Source organism: Diplotaxodon limnothrissa, linkage group LG4 (genome assembly GCF_057381915.1).
Source record: "Diplotaxodon limnothrissa isolate DT_005_m linkage group LG4, D_limnothrissa_male_GT1.1, whole genome shotgun sequence".
NCBI classification, from domain to species: domain Eukaryota; kingdom Metazoa; phylum Chordata; class Actinopteri; order Cichliformes; family Cichlidae; genus Diplotaxodon; species Diplotaxodon limnothrissa.
Window position 1 is genome coordinate 23465158 of NC_140599.1, and position 12765 is coordinate 23477922.

At 36.8% G+C, this 12765-nt stretch overlaps 1 protein-coding gene across 1 annotated transcript; it reads right to left on the reverse strand.

Annotated features, from left to right (window-relative positions):
* Positions 1-4337: 4337 nt before the first annotated feature.
* Positions 4338-6910, reverse strand: LOC146633851 (uncharacterized). The gene is made up of 4 exons (XM_085352587.1): positions 6794-6910; positions 5495-5545; positions 4957-5017; positions 4338-4705 (listed from the first exon to the last, which is right to left on the reverse strand). The coding sequence occupies exons 1-4, from the start codon at positions 6908-6910 to the stop codon at positions 4338-4340; spliced, it is 597 nt and encodes a 198-aa protein (XP_085208713.1).
* Positions 6911-12765: the final 5855 nt, after the last annotated feature.

The window sequence follows — 12765 nt, forward strand, 5'->3', positions numbered from 1 at the left end:
TCATCCACTGGAGTTAGGGATCAGTTTTTGTGCCCTTGGTGCTTTTTTAATCTATTATCTGATTAATATTGTGGCTGTCTGTGAGATACAGGCCACCCCACAAGTCTACACTTGAGTTAAAGTCTAGTATTTTATTAGTGCAATACTAATTAACCAATATAAACGCTAGTTAGCTGAAGAATTAGTACTTCATCTATATCAGGTGCCTTCTGGCTTCAAAAAGAGGTGAGCAAAACAATTATATTTTTGTTATTTAGTATCAAATCATAACAATAATCACTTTGGTTTGCTTTATATCACGAGGTAAAGACCCTACAAAAACACAGAAAACACCAAGCCTTCACTAATGCTGTGTCTGTACAGAGTTCTGAAGCCTGACTAAAAGTCTTCAAATAAACCAACAATCAAAGGACCAGCTATGAGCACCTGGCAACAGTGAGAATGACAAACTCCCTTTTAACAGGAAGAAACCTCTGGCAGAACCAGGCTCATGGAGGGTCAGGGACTGGAGGTTGGGGCAGGGAGACAGGACAAAAGAGCTGAAGTAACACTGCATCATGAGAATGACCCAGGAACCTAGGCCTATTGCAACATAATTGAGGACAAACCCAGGATCACCTGATCCAGCCCTAACTATAGGTTTTATCAAAAAGGAAAGTTTTAACCTCAGTCTTGAAAATAGTCTTAAAATGTTGCTAAAATTCAATGTGGGAGCTGGTTTCACAGAAGACAGGCCTGAAAGTTGTAAGCTCTTCCTCCCATTCTTCTTTTAAATATCCTAGCAACCACAAGTCAGCCAACAGTCTGAGACTGAAGTGCTCAATTGGGGTGATATGGTACTATGAGGTCTTTAAGGTAAGACAGGGCCTGATTATTCTAGAACTGGTATATGAGGAGAATGAATGAAGAAAAGCCAATAATGGAGAAACATGCTCTCTCTTTGTAGTCCCTGTCAGTACTTTTACTGCAGCATTTTGGATCAACTGAAGGCTTTTCAGGGAGATTTTAGGAGAGCCCCGTCCTAACGAATTACAGTAGTTCAGCCAAGAAGTAATAAATGCATGAACTAGTTTTTTAACATCACTCTAAAATTAGATGTTTCTAATTGTAAAGATATTGCACAAATGCAAGAAAACAATCCTACATATTAGCTCAATATACACACTGAAGGATGTAAAACGACTCTAAAATTTCTCCCAGTTTTACTGGAGGCCAAGGTAATGCCATTCTAAGTATCCAGTTAGACACCAGTTGCCGTAATTTAGAAGCAGAAAATAAGAGATCATCCAGGTCTTTTTGTCTTTAAGTTGTTCTTGCAATTAACTAATTGGTGAGTGTTATCTGGCTTCACGGGCAGATAAAGTTGGGTGTCATCTGGATAGCAGTGAAAATGTACCCTTTGCTTTTTAATGATAGTGGCTGTATAAAGTCAACAGAACTGATCCTAGCACGGAACCCTGCGGAACTCCATAATTAACCTTAGTGTATGAAGTGTGTGTGAAGAGGACTGTCCCTTTATGCAAACAAATCATATGTTCTTTCCAATTGGAATCCATCAGATAGATATGATTCATTCATAACCTTCAATTATGCTGTTTCTGTACAATGATGAGTTCTGAAACCTCACGAAACTCTTTAAATAAACCATTCCTCTGCAGATGATCAGATCAAAAATCTGCAGTTGATCAGATCAAAAATACCCAACTTTGCAGCTTTAAAACACCATATTTACAGCTTGATTCAAAAATGGTCTAGAACTGTGTGGATAGTGTTAATTAATAACAGCTTTATGGTCGATACAGGAGCTGCTGTAACTGACCTGTGTGTGTGGGTTAGGCTTCACCTCTGCTATTAAACGTGACCTTTCCACTGTGTTTGTGCTATTGTTGTCTTTAGTAGAATTTTAATTGGATTAGCTGTTAAATAATGATGCCTGTTGTGCGGCGGTAACCATCCAAGAGATCTGTACTTGAATTTTAACAAGAAAAATTCTTCTATTGTTTTAGTCTTTTGCTAAATATCAGAAATTTGTGTCTGCGCATAGCACTCTTGTAGCACAGTAGTGTATATATCCAAAACTGGGTAACCCACACACAATACTCTACATGGCTATTTAACACTACAGGCTGGAGGAAAAATATGTGAGTGAGAAATATTTGAACTTTTAAAGATTTGACATCACTATCATTTTGATTCAAGATTAAAAAAACCCGCTGTGACTGGATTTAGAAGCTTACTCATTTCAGACATTTTCTAGTCTGACAAATCTTTTATTGTAAGAGGTGGCATATTGATAAGGGTTACAAGAAGAAACTGGAAGATTGTTATTCAAAAAGTGCATGCTGTAAACATGTTTATAATGTCGACGTTCTCTCCATGATGTCTGGGCAAAAATGATGTGTAGAGGTTATACACTTTCTCTGTGTGAATACACCATTTATTATCTTGACATTGGGCAGTGGAAAGCAGTAGGAAGGGAGCACCCAAAATCAACCCATGCAAATGCATCTAAGGCCTCTAATAAAAGAGACAGAGTGGGTGGTAGTTTGCTATGTCTGCTATCAATTTTTACATCCTGGACCTCTTCGCTGCAATCGAAAGCTGTGGTAGCAACAACTAATTGACAGAGCACTGAGAGATATGGGACTCGTTTGTGGCTGAGGTTTGGAAAACAAAAGTTTTCAAATGAAAGCTGGAAAATGTGCCTCTTGACTGTGATGACTAATGTTCCAGTGACCTTTTTTGCTGCTTTACTGTATCTCTGTCACTGCAATTTAGGTCACTGGATGTGACTTTGAATGCTTTGTATGAGAAGCATTTCTTCTGTTTGCTTTGTCAAGAGTCAAGAGGACATATTCTTCGACAGCATATAGACAGGGAGGGTCCCGCTGTATCTTTCTATTAGTGATTATGTGGTAATCCAATGTTAACTCATGACCTCTCACTTTCATATGTAGGGTCTCATAAATGACTCAAACCCAAAAGCCCTTAATCACTGTTATCGTGTCCTTTGATTCATATTGAGTTTGTTTTTGTTTTACAGTCACATCAAATACAATAAAGACAGTAAACATTTTTAACTAAGACGTACTCTTATTTTTTTCATAACAATGGTTAAAGTCAAATTTAAACACACACATTTAGCAGGTCTCACAGAAATCTTTTCAAATGCATAAGCAGCTTCCTCTTCCACTAAAACATCAAAAAAATTACAAAAAGTGAAAAAACCCAGTATTTCTTTCAAATCTCAAACACATGAAACTTACCGCAACAACCACTGCGACTTGTGTTTTCACGTGTCACAATTTATAGTACATGTAGTCAAGGATGTCTGGAGCTTATCAAGTCATTTCACACTTATCTTTAGACTAAAGAGATGAAATACTCAAGTATGTTATTGGTCAAGTAAATCAAAACTACACCTTTGTTCTTTCCAAATATGAATTACATTCTTTTAACAAACAAAGTCAATTCTCTTCATAGATTCCAGTGACTCACTACCAGTTTGTGACTGGTACACCCTGTGGAACATTATCACTGAGAAAATAAACATTCATAGATTATTAGCTGACCTGCCATGGGGTTTTTTGTTACATCCATTATGTGTCTAAATCATATGCTGCACATGGTTTTTGTTGCGAGAAATAAATAAATGAACTTAAATACAGAATTCATACAATGTTAACAAAACAAGAAATGAATCAGAAATTAGAAAGTATAATCTGTGCAAACATCAAAAGCAATCTCCTGCTGAAAAATGTGACACTTCAGCACAATAAATTCTTGAAATCAACTACTAGATATTTTAAACATGCAAAGCTCTAACAAAGAAATATCGTTTCAACAAGTGAGATCTGTCAATTCTGAACAACCCGCTTCAAAGTTTCTGTTTAAAACAGCTATTTGAGAACAATGAAAACAATCCAGCTTTGGTTCTAATTCATTAAATACACAATACATTACATACATTGCGCTGTTTTCAAGTGTGATTTTGTAGTGATGATACAACCTGAGACCAATACCCGGTCTGCTATATCTACTTTACAAAACTGAACATCATTGAATCATTATAAACCCTGTTTAAGGCGAGCTCTAGACCGGAATGTAAAAAGAGACGAGGTTTTCATCCAACCTCTTATTGAATTCCCCTTTTTTATGCATCTTTTACAAAAATTGTTAGGTAAATTGCTGATCTGGAGATCAACTGGCCAAAATCAAAGTGTGATCCATCCAAAGTGAACAAATACACCCAACAAGATTCAGACTAGGTTTGCTTCAGTGTGGGTTCCAAAGCTGGAAAGGTGTCGTGCACTATGCTAAAAATAATGAACTTACATCTAAAGCCGTGGCATGAAGATGATATCCAGGTGAGTTTTACTGTCATTTTTATCAACACAACTGAGTAATGGGTCACTAATGTTGAATATCAGCCTCTCTCCAGCACCGCACTCCACTACCTTGCTGAGAATACCTGTGGTCTTTGTTTCTTTGTTAATCGAGCCCTTTAGAAGAATTTTGGGGTCTTTGTCCTTCGGTATGTACACCAGGCTCACACTGGATTGATCTGTTATGGAACAGTCTGAACCCACTGCAACCTGAAGATTTAGGAAATAGTATCCATCCATGTTCAGGCTCAGGCCATTGTTGACTTTTGAAATCAGGGTTTTATCTGAACGAATTGGACTCCATGTTATATCACTTTCACCTGTGGAGGACATAAAATAGACTGCTATAGATGCTAAATTTGTTTTTTCTATATTCAGTTTTTAAATCAAATTTTTTTCCTGAAGTAAAGTACATTTGACTGTATTCATTTATTTACTGACTGTATGTATTTCATGGGATTACATTTTTTTTCTTCTGACAAAGAAAGTATAAACACAGCAATATTTGAATGGGGATATGATAAATTTTAAGTGCAGATAATAAATTGAAATAAGAAAAACATTACCTTACCAAACTTAAAGCTGAGCATTTTTCCTGTAATTGAGGAGAGGCTAGAGGGGGCGGTGGTTGTCTGTTGAAAGAAGAAGAAGGGATTTATCACTCTCAAAATAGTAACAGTAAATGTGGTGCAAACATGACTTCCAGGGACACACACTCAGGCCCAGAGAGGCTGCAGTTTATTCAACGTGAGACAACAGCAGCTTACAGCATAGACTGTGTACTAACTTCAGAAGGAAAATGAAGAGACAACAGTTGAGTTTAGTGGCATTTCCCCGAATGTGGCAATGACGTCACTGAGCTTCCTCCAAGAGGGGAGGAGAGTGGTTAGACATACGTAACTCATAAGAAATGGAATTAATCTGACATACATAGTGCAGCATCTATCTCGCTTACTAAACATGTGTACTTATAGTAAATACATGTAACATCAGCAGGACGTCTTTGTGGCATGAAATAAAGGAAAATGGACAGAGGGTGAATGTTTAACACAAAAGTCAGGAGAGAAACACAAACTCTGAATAAATCTTAGAAATGATGGATAGCTTACCCATCTCTTTTCCGTGGAGGAAATTTTGGATGATTCTACAGCACTATTTTCCTAAGATTGGAAAAGGAAACAAAAGTGCTTATACTAAATACTGTAAGAGGATTTTGGGGTGGAAACTGACTGAAACTCTGAAATTTAGGTGCAATTGTGAGTTTTAACATAGTTCTACAAAAGAACTAGCTGTCATCCAATTTCTTTTAGGCAATCATGATGCCTTTTTCCACTGTTTAAACATTTAAATATGTTTCTTTTCTATAAAACTACAGATGACTTATATTTTCTCCCAGTAATAAACTTGCGTTTGAATGAAGTAAGGCATCCCTGGTGCTGTATTACTGTATCTTATTTTATTCTATGGGAAACCAACTAAACCTGAACCTGAACATTATGAGAAAGCTGTCACTGGGTGTTATGACGGGGGTCTGTAACCAAATGTAGACCACAGGCATAGGTGTCTTTCTCACCAGCTATGCTACAAAAACCACAAAAAAGAACAGTTGTATGGCACAGATGTTGATTTTTTTTCTGCCCTTCGTGTAATTTATTCAAAAAATGATCATACTATTGTAATGTTTTAACCCTCCTGTTATGTTGCAGGTCAGATTGACCCAGAACAGAAGAGATGTCACATGTCATCTGCATCACTACAGAAAACGAAAAAAATCAAAATTATAAAAGAAAATTGTAAAATAATCAATGCCAGTGTTTCTGACACTTTTGGATGAATAAATTTGCCCAAATGAACCCAGGAGCATAATTGGTGTTCCTGGAAACCAACATAACAGGAGGGTTAACATAGTTCTACAAAAGCACCAGATGTCATCCAATTTCTTTTAGGCAATCATTTGTCAATAAGATGCCTTCTTCACTGTTTAAACATTTAAATATGTTTATTTTCTATAAAACTTCAAATGACTTATATTTTCTCCCAGTAATAAACTTGTGTTTTGAATGAAGTAAGGCATCCCTGGTGCTGTATTACTGTATCTTATTTTATTCTGTGGGAAACCAACTTAACTCAAAAACACTGAACATTATGAGAAAGCTGTGACTGGGTGTTATGACGGGGGTCTGTAACCAAATGTAGACCACAGGCATAGGTGTCTTTCTCACCAGTTACCAGCTACTACCAAAACCACAAATAAGAGCAGATGTACGGCACAGATGTTGACTTTTTCTGAAGTTCATGTTATTATTCAAAAAAATGTTCATGCTACACTAACGGTTTTAAAAAGAAGTTACCTTTTTTTGTCTAATCGCTAATCACCATAGTTAAAGTATTATTCAAAGAGTTCTCACCAAGCCTTTATGTCCTGCTGTGAAGTATAGAACGAAGAACACAATTAGGAATATGGTGATTACGGTGTTCCACAACACGAGGATACGGATCAGTAAATTCTGGGTAGGCTCCGGCATCGTCAGTCAAACAGCAGGGTTCGGAGCGCTCTTAGCCCGGGGAACGCAGGAAGATAGATGTTAAGAAACGACGACTGTACAAGTCCTGAGTTTCCTCTGCTGTGCACTGATGTGTTACTTCGCTTCCTGAGCTCACTGTGTGGCCTAAGTATCTGAAGTATCCAAATGGTACTTTCCCCTGTATGCTACTGAAGGGAGACACAGCCAGATTATATCTATATCTCTAAAGGGACTGGCCCTTTTCTCCTACTCACCACAAGTCACACAGACAGGAACAATACTGACAGCTGGGAGAAAAGGAAGGAGTGAAACTTTGACATAAATATATGTTGAAATGTGTTCTTAACTTCCTTATTTATGAAGAGACTGTTAAAGTGAAAATTTTAGGATATTTTCGTGGTTATTACAACACTGAAAATCATTACTTTGCTGATTTTTTTCTATGTGTATTTCTCCACTAATATTAAAATGGAAGGGTAAAGATGTGTACCAACATGACAATATGCCTCTGTTACAGTTTATCCTTAAAAATATTTGTTTGGAACTGACGCAAGCATCATAACCAGAGATAAAAATAGTAAACTGAATATAAAAGAAAGAACTGTCGCAACATAATTCAACCACATATTGTTGACTTATCAACAACTTATCTTAAGTCTGATCTTATAACAGAATGTCACTGCAAAATTTAGCAGTGGAACTCTAAAAATGTTGTGATGAGCTGTTTACTATTTGCGCTTTTTAAAAATTCCCACCTGCAACTAAATTCTGCTTGTGGTCAGTACATGTGGTTTCACTTTCTCTGTTTGTACTTTGACAGGGGAAAGTTTCATGGCAGCAAAAACAGGATGGGCTTTGGTTCAGGTATGCGTCATCAAACTCAATCACTCAGAAAAAATGATGCATGCGGTGTTTATGACTGGGAATGGTCAAGTAACAGAGCTGTAAACAACATGCCCAGACTTGTTACATGGATACATTTTAGTTAAATGAAATTATGAGAAGCAAAAAAGGAACAAGAGATTGTTATGTTTTTTTTCTTTTGATAAGATGGGGAAAGCCGATGAGCAATTGTTTTTTTTTTTTTAGGAGTCAGCAGTATCGAGTCATGTGCATGTTTAAAGGACAGTGAGAAACCCCTGCTGTCTCTCATTGTGTGATGAATACGATGACATGAAAGCAATGATTCTTTCTGCAATGCAACTAGCTTACTTCTGCATTGTTGATGATTCACTATTTTCCAAAACATAAGCCAAAACAAAGTGCACAACTCATGATAAATCACAGTACAACTTCTGAGGCACATACAATCTATATCACATTCTGATCTTATCAATGCTATGTTTGTGGGAGCTGGGCTAACAGAGCACATGGATTTTCTTGTACAAGAATTGCAGCTTCCACATTTTATAGCCACAAAGGAGACAAAGTGATTTTTTTTTGTTTGTTTCTTCTATTTGAGTGTCTTTGATTTAGTGTGATTTTAGAATTGTATAGCAATTTTAACCCTTCTGGAACAAAAGTGTTATCCAGTGCCCTTTGTAGTGGACAGCAGGTCTTACTGCCTCACATCCTGAACTTATTTTAATATTTCAGGAAGCAAAGGGCAGGACGAGGAGAAAAGGACATTTACTCAGAACTGTGAAAGGAGAGTCAGACTTACAGCTGTCAGGAGATGAGGTGGAGCAAGGCCAGCCATTAGAGCAGGAAGGTGAAAGCTCAGAGGAAGACATACCAGCCTTTGAGGAGTCTGAGTCAGGGCAAAATAATGGCACTCCAGAAATATTGTGCGAGGGCTTTGAAGTTGTCTGGTGTGGTTTCTCAACTGCCACATTGGATTTGAAATCTTTAGGCATTCTGATTTCTAGAAAACACACACACACTTAAAGTTTCACTTCTGTAATGAATTACATTTATGAGGAAAAAAGCATTAAAGTCTATGTGTCTTGTCTTTATCAGTTGAATTCAGCTTAAACAATACATGAAAGGCAAAAACATTCTTCAGCATATCTGTGTTCACGGCATGACTCAGATAACACAGGATTTGAATTTACTGTTTCCTGTTTTCAGCTATCAGAAACTAATAAGACAGATTCTTTAAGATTAGGCAGTCCATCAAAACAACAAATGTTCTTGGTGTTAATGATAAGAGACATCTTGAAGAGCTCTCTTAACTGAATACAGCAAGACAGCTTAAATCTGCTGAGCCCACAACTTCATAGCCCTAGCTTACAAGTAATAGACTTTGTGTCATTATTTTGCCGTCCACTGTTTACATATCCTTCTCTGAACTTTCACCTTCTTGCTGTAAGATCAGACCCCACTCCACCTGCATCTCCTGACAGCACTAAGTATGAAACTGACTAAGTAAGACTCTCCTTCCAGTTCCAACATTTGCTGTAGCATGTGACTGTCAAATCTAAATATCACAAAATTTTATTCTGGGTCTCAGGAGGATTTATGATGACTTACAGCCATCTAGTGGCCATAAATCAAAAATGCACAAAACTGAGACCATCAGCAAAAAGGAAAGAAAAAGTTCAACGACCAACAAAAGCTCGTACTTAGTTTCATTAGTAGTTATGATTATTGCCCTACAGTAAATGCAAAGCTGTGATACTGTGTTCCAGACAACTGAAGATGGGGTTTTACTACTTTTACTGCATCACTGTAGAATTTCCCACAGAAAATACACAATTCAACATAGAGAAACAGTTTCCTTTTGCTTTCTTTCATTTCTCTCTGAATACTCCATTTCTTCCGAGTTCAAAACTATGGTTGTGGTTGAAAGATTGTTGTTGTGGTTGAAAGATTGGCTGTGCAGTATTGTATTGAATTCTTTGTATTTTACTTCCAAGGATCCAGATTTACTTCTAATTTGTAGAAGGTTAGTCATGGGAAATATTTCTTCAGGCTTTTAGGGTTCATTTCATTTATTTTCAGCCCAGTCCTTCTATATGACAGGATCTTAAATTAAATCTTTCTTTTACTTTCTCCCCCATTTTTTTCTTTAATTGAATCTCTGACACAGACAATTGATAACACAGTTTGATAGGCATAAAATGTGTTTTTACACTAACAAACAGCTATTGTGCAAAAACATGGAATATTTTGCCATGGTGTGCAGTAAATGGTAAATGGACTGGTTGCTCACATTTATACACCAATGAATGCATCAAAGAGCAACTTTGGCTACAGTTTGGCATGCAGACTGCCAAAGATCAGACCACCAACCGTCCAGTCAGGAAGTTCTGCCTCCAACAGTCACCCTGCTACCTTAAAACATCTGAGGAAAGTGGCAGGCCTAAAAAAAACTATCTAAAGCAGATGAACAATGGAAGTCAAGAAGGGAGAGAAGACTGAGGTATACAAAAATACACAAAACTGCACTGAAAATCAGCAGCAGCAGGTCTTATGGAGCGATGAACCCAAATTTGTAATTTTTGTGCAAGTTGTCATTATTGTGTACAGAGGAGGTCAGGAGAGAGGTTTAGTAGTGAGTATCAGCTATCTGTAAAACATGGTGGCGGCTCTGTCATGATTTGGGGCTACATTTTAGCAAGTAACGGCGTTACTAACGGCATTACTTTTTTCAGTAACGAGTAATCTAACTAATTACTATTTCTATCATTACAACGCCGTTACCGTTACTAACAAGAAAATGCTGTGTGGTCGCGTTACTATTTATCAACAAACAGAAGGTTGAAGCTGTCTTCAGCTTACTGCATCTTATATCAGTTGCACGGAAGTAGCTTCTGGCACAACACCTGGAGCCAATGAGTGCTGCTGTTTGACTGAGGGAGAATAAAGTAGTCGTGGTAAGGCAATCACATGACCACTTAAAGACAAAGCAACAAGGTGATAGATACCAGTTTATAAATTGTGTTGATAGGCCACGCAAAACCAGAGTCATGATAAACAATACATACGCGTGTTTTTTCCTGAATAGTTTCATCACGTTTACTGTCTAAGGAAAAGCGCAAGCAAGCACTCTCTGCTTATGACCAAAAAAACCCCCAAAAACCAAAACAAAAAACAGCCCTTTCGTGTTGGTGGAAAAATGCACCATGTCGACCAATCAAAAATGATATGACAACATGACATTTAGTTGTTTAGGAAGAGGGGGAAGGTTTAGGAGTGATGGCGAGAAATACAGAGCAGAAAAAGAAAGAGACTGAGTTTTGAGATGTGAGAGATGTGTGACGTTTAGCGTGTTTGGAGCGTGTAGTTAATGTGTTGGCTTGTGTAGTTAGTGTGTAGTGTTGTGGATAGTTTTGTGTTGTGTGTCAGAACAATGAGGCGACTGCTGTCTCCAGGTAGAAAACAGGAGTGATACACCTGCTGTCAGACCCGCAGGTATCAGGCTGTGCTGTTCTCCTTTATAGTGGACAGAAATTTTTGGAGTGGCACAAATAATTTGTGTGGCATCTTATTGAATGCAGTTTGAAATGGTTATAAAAAATGGTAAAAGGTAAATGGCTGCAAATAACTTTGTTGTTTGTAAAACTTGAACAATTTATATTTGTATTTAAAGTTATGAAATATGATTCATTAAACATGTTTGTGGTTGTTACAGTAAAAAATATAACTTTTTTCTACTCAAATGTTATGTTTTTTGTCTGATTTTAGATCAATTGTGTTAATACAGTATGTCAAAATGAAAACATAACTGTAAATTCAGACATGGGAGGTTGTGCTGATGATACCAAACAAGGCAAAGTAAATAGTTTTTAAAGGTGAAATGTAGAGGAAACATCAAAAGTAGTTAAAAATAGCCAATTATACCCTGGACCCCAGAGGGTTAAACATTTTTTTTTAAAGTAATGCAATAGTTACTTTTCAAATAATTAATTACTTTAGAATCTTGTAACTCAGTTACTAACTCAGTTACTTTTTTGAAGAAGTAACTAGTAACTATAATTAATTACTTTTTCAAAGTAACTTTCCCAACACTGGTGCTGTCAGGGATCTTCTCAAAACTGATGGAATTACAGAAAAGTGCCATCAGAGTTTTAATCCAGCAGATAAAAAACTATCTGGAAAGTCTCAGATTAGCAACCACTTCATTTTTTTAGCATGATTGCAAACACACTGTCAGTGCAGTAAAGGCACTCATGGATAGAAAACTACACAATTAAACACTATAAGTCACAGGTTGGCCTCCCCAGAGCCCAGACCTCAACATTATTGAAGCAGCATGGGATCACGATGACAGAAAATGGATTAAAAGGCAGCCAGCGCCAAAAAAAGAGCGTTGAATGTCCTTCGTGTAGCCTGGGATGTTTTTTCATTTCCACTTAAAATGGAAGAAATTACAAGAAAGAGAGTTCAGGACATACATAATGTTGATTTTCAAGTTCATTAGAATTGTACAAACTCTGTTTTTGCCTAATATATTGTATTTCCTTGGATGTTTTCATATTTCAGTAAGTCACTAAATAAAGAAATTAGTGGTGACTCAAGAAGGTGATGAAGTACTGTAGGTGTGAATGTGAGCATGGACTAATTACAACTTGGATAAGTTGCAGCTGTAAAATGGATAAGCAGCTAAGAAAATGCATCGATGGACTGATCCACATTTTTAGTTTACAGAGATTTAGCAGATTTTTAAAAAAAATTATGGAAAATACAAGATAATCCATTATTATTTGGGACCACACTCCTATATTGACATTTTTCCTTTTCTTAAAAAGTTTATCCAAATATGAACACACATTTTCTCTCTTTTTTTAACAAAAATAAAAAAAACAGTAAAAATGAAAGAGCTCTGAAAACATCCATAAAAATGACCACTACTGGAAGGCTTTTGAAATGAAGCAATGAGTGATATGTGATGCAGTTATAATCTAGCTTTT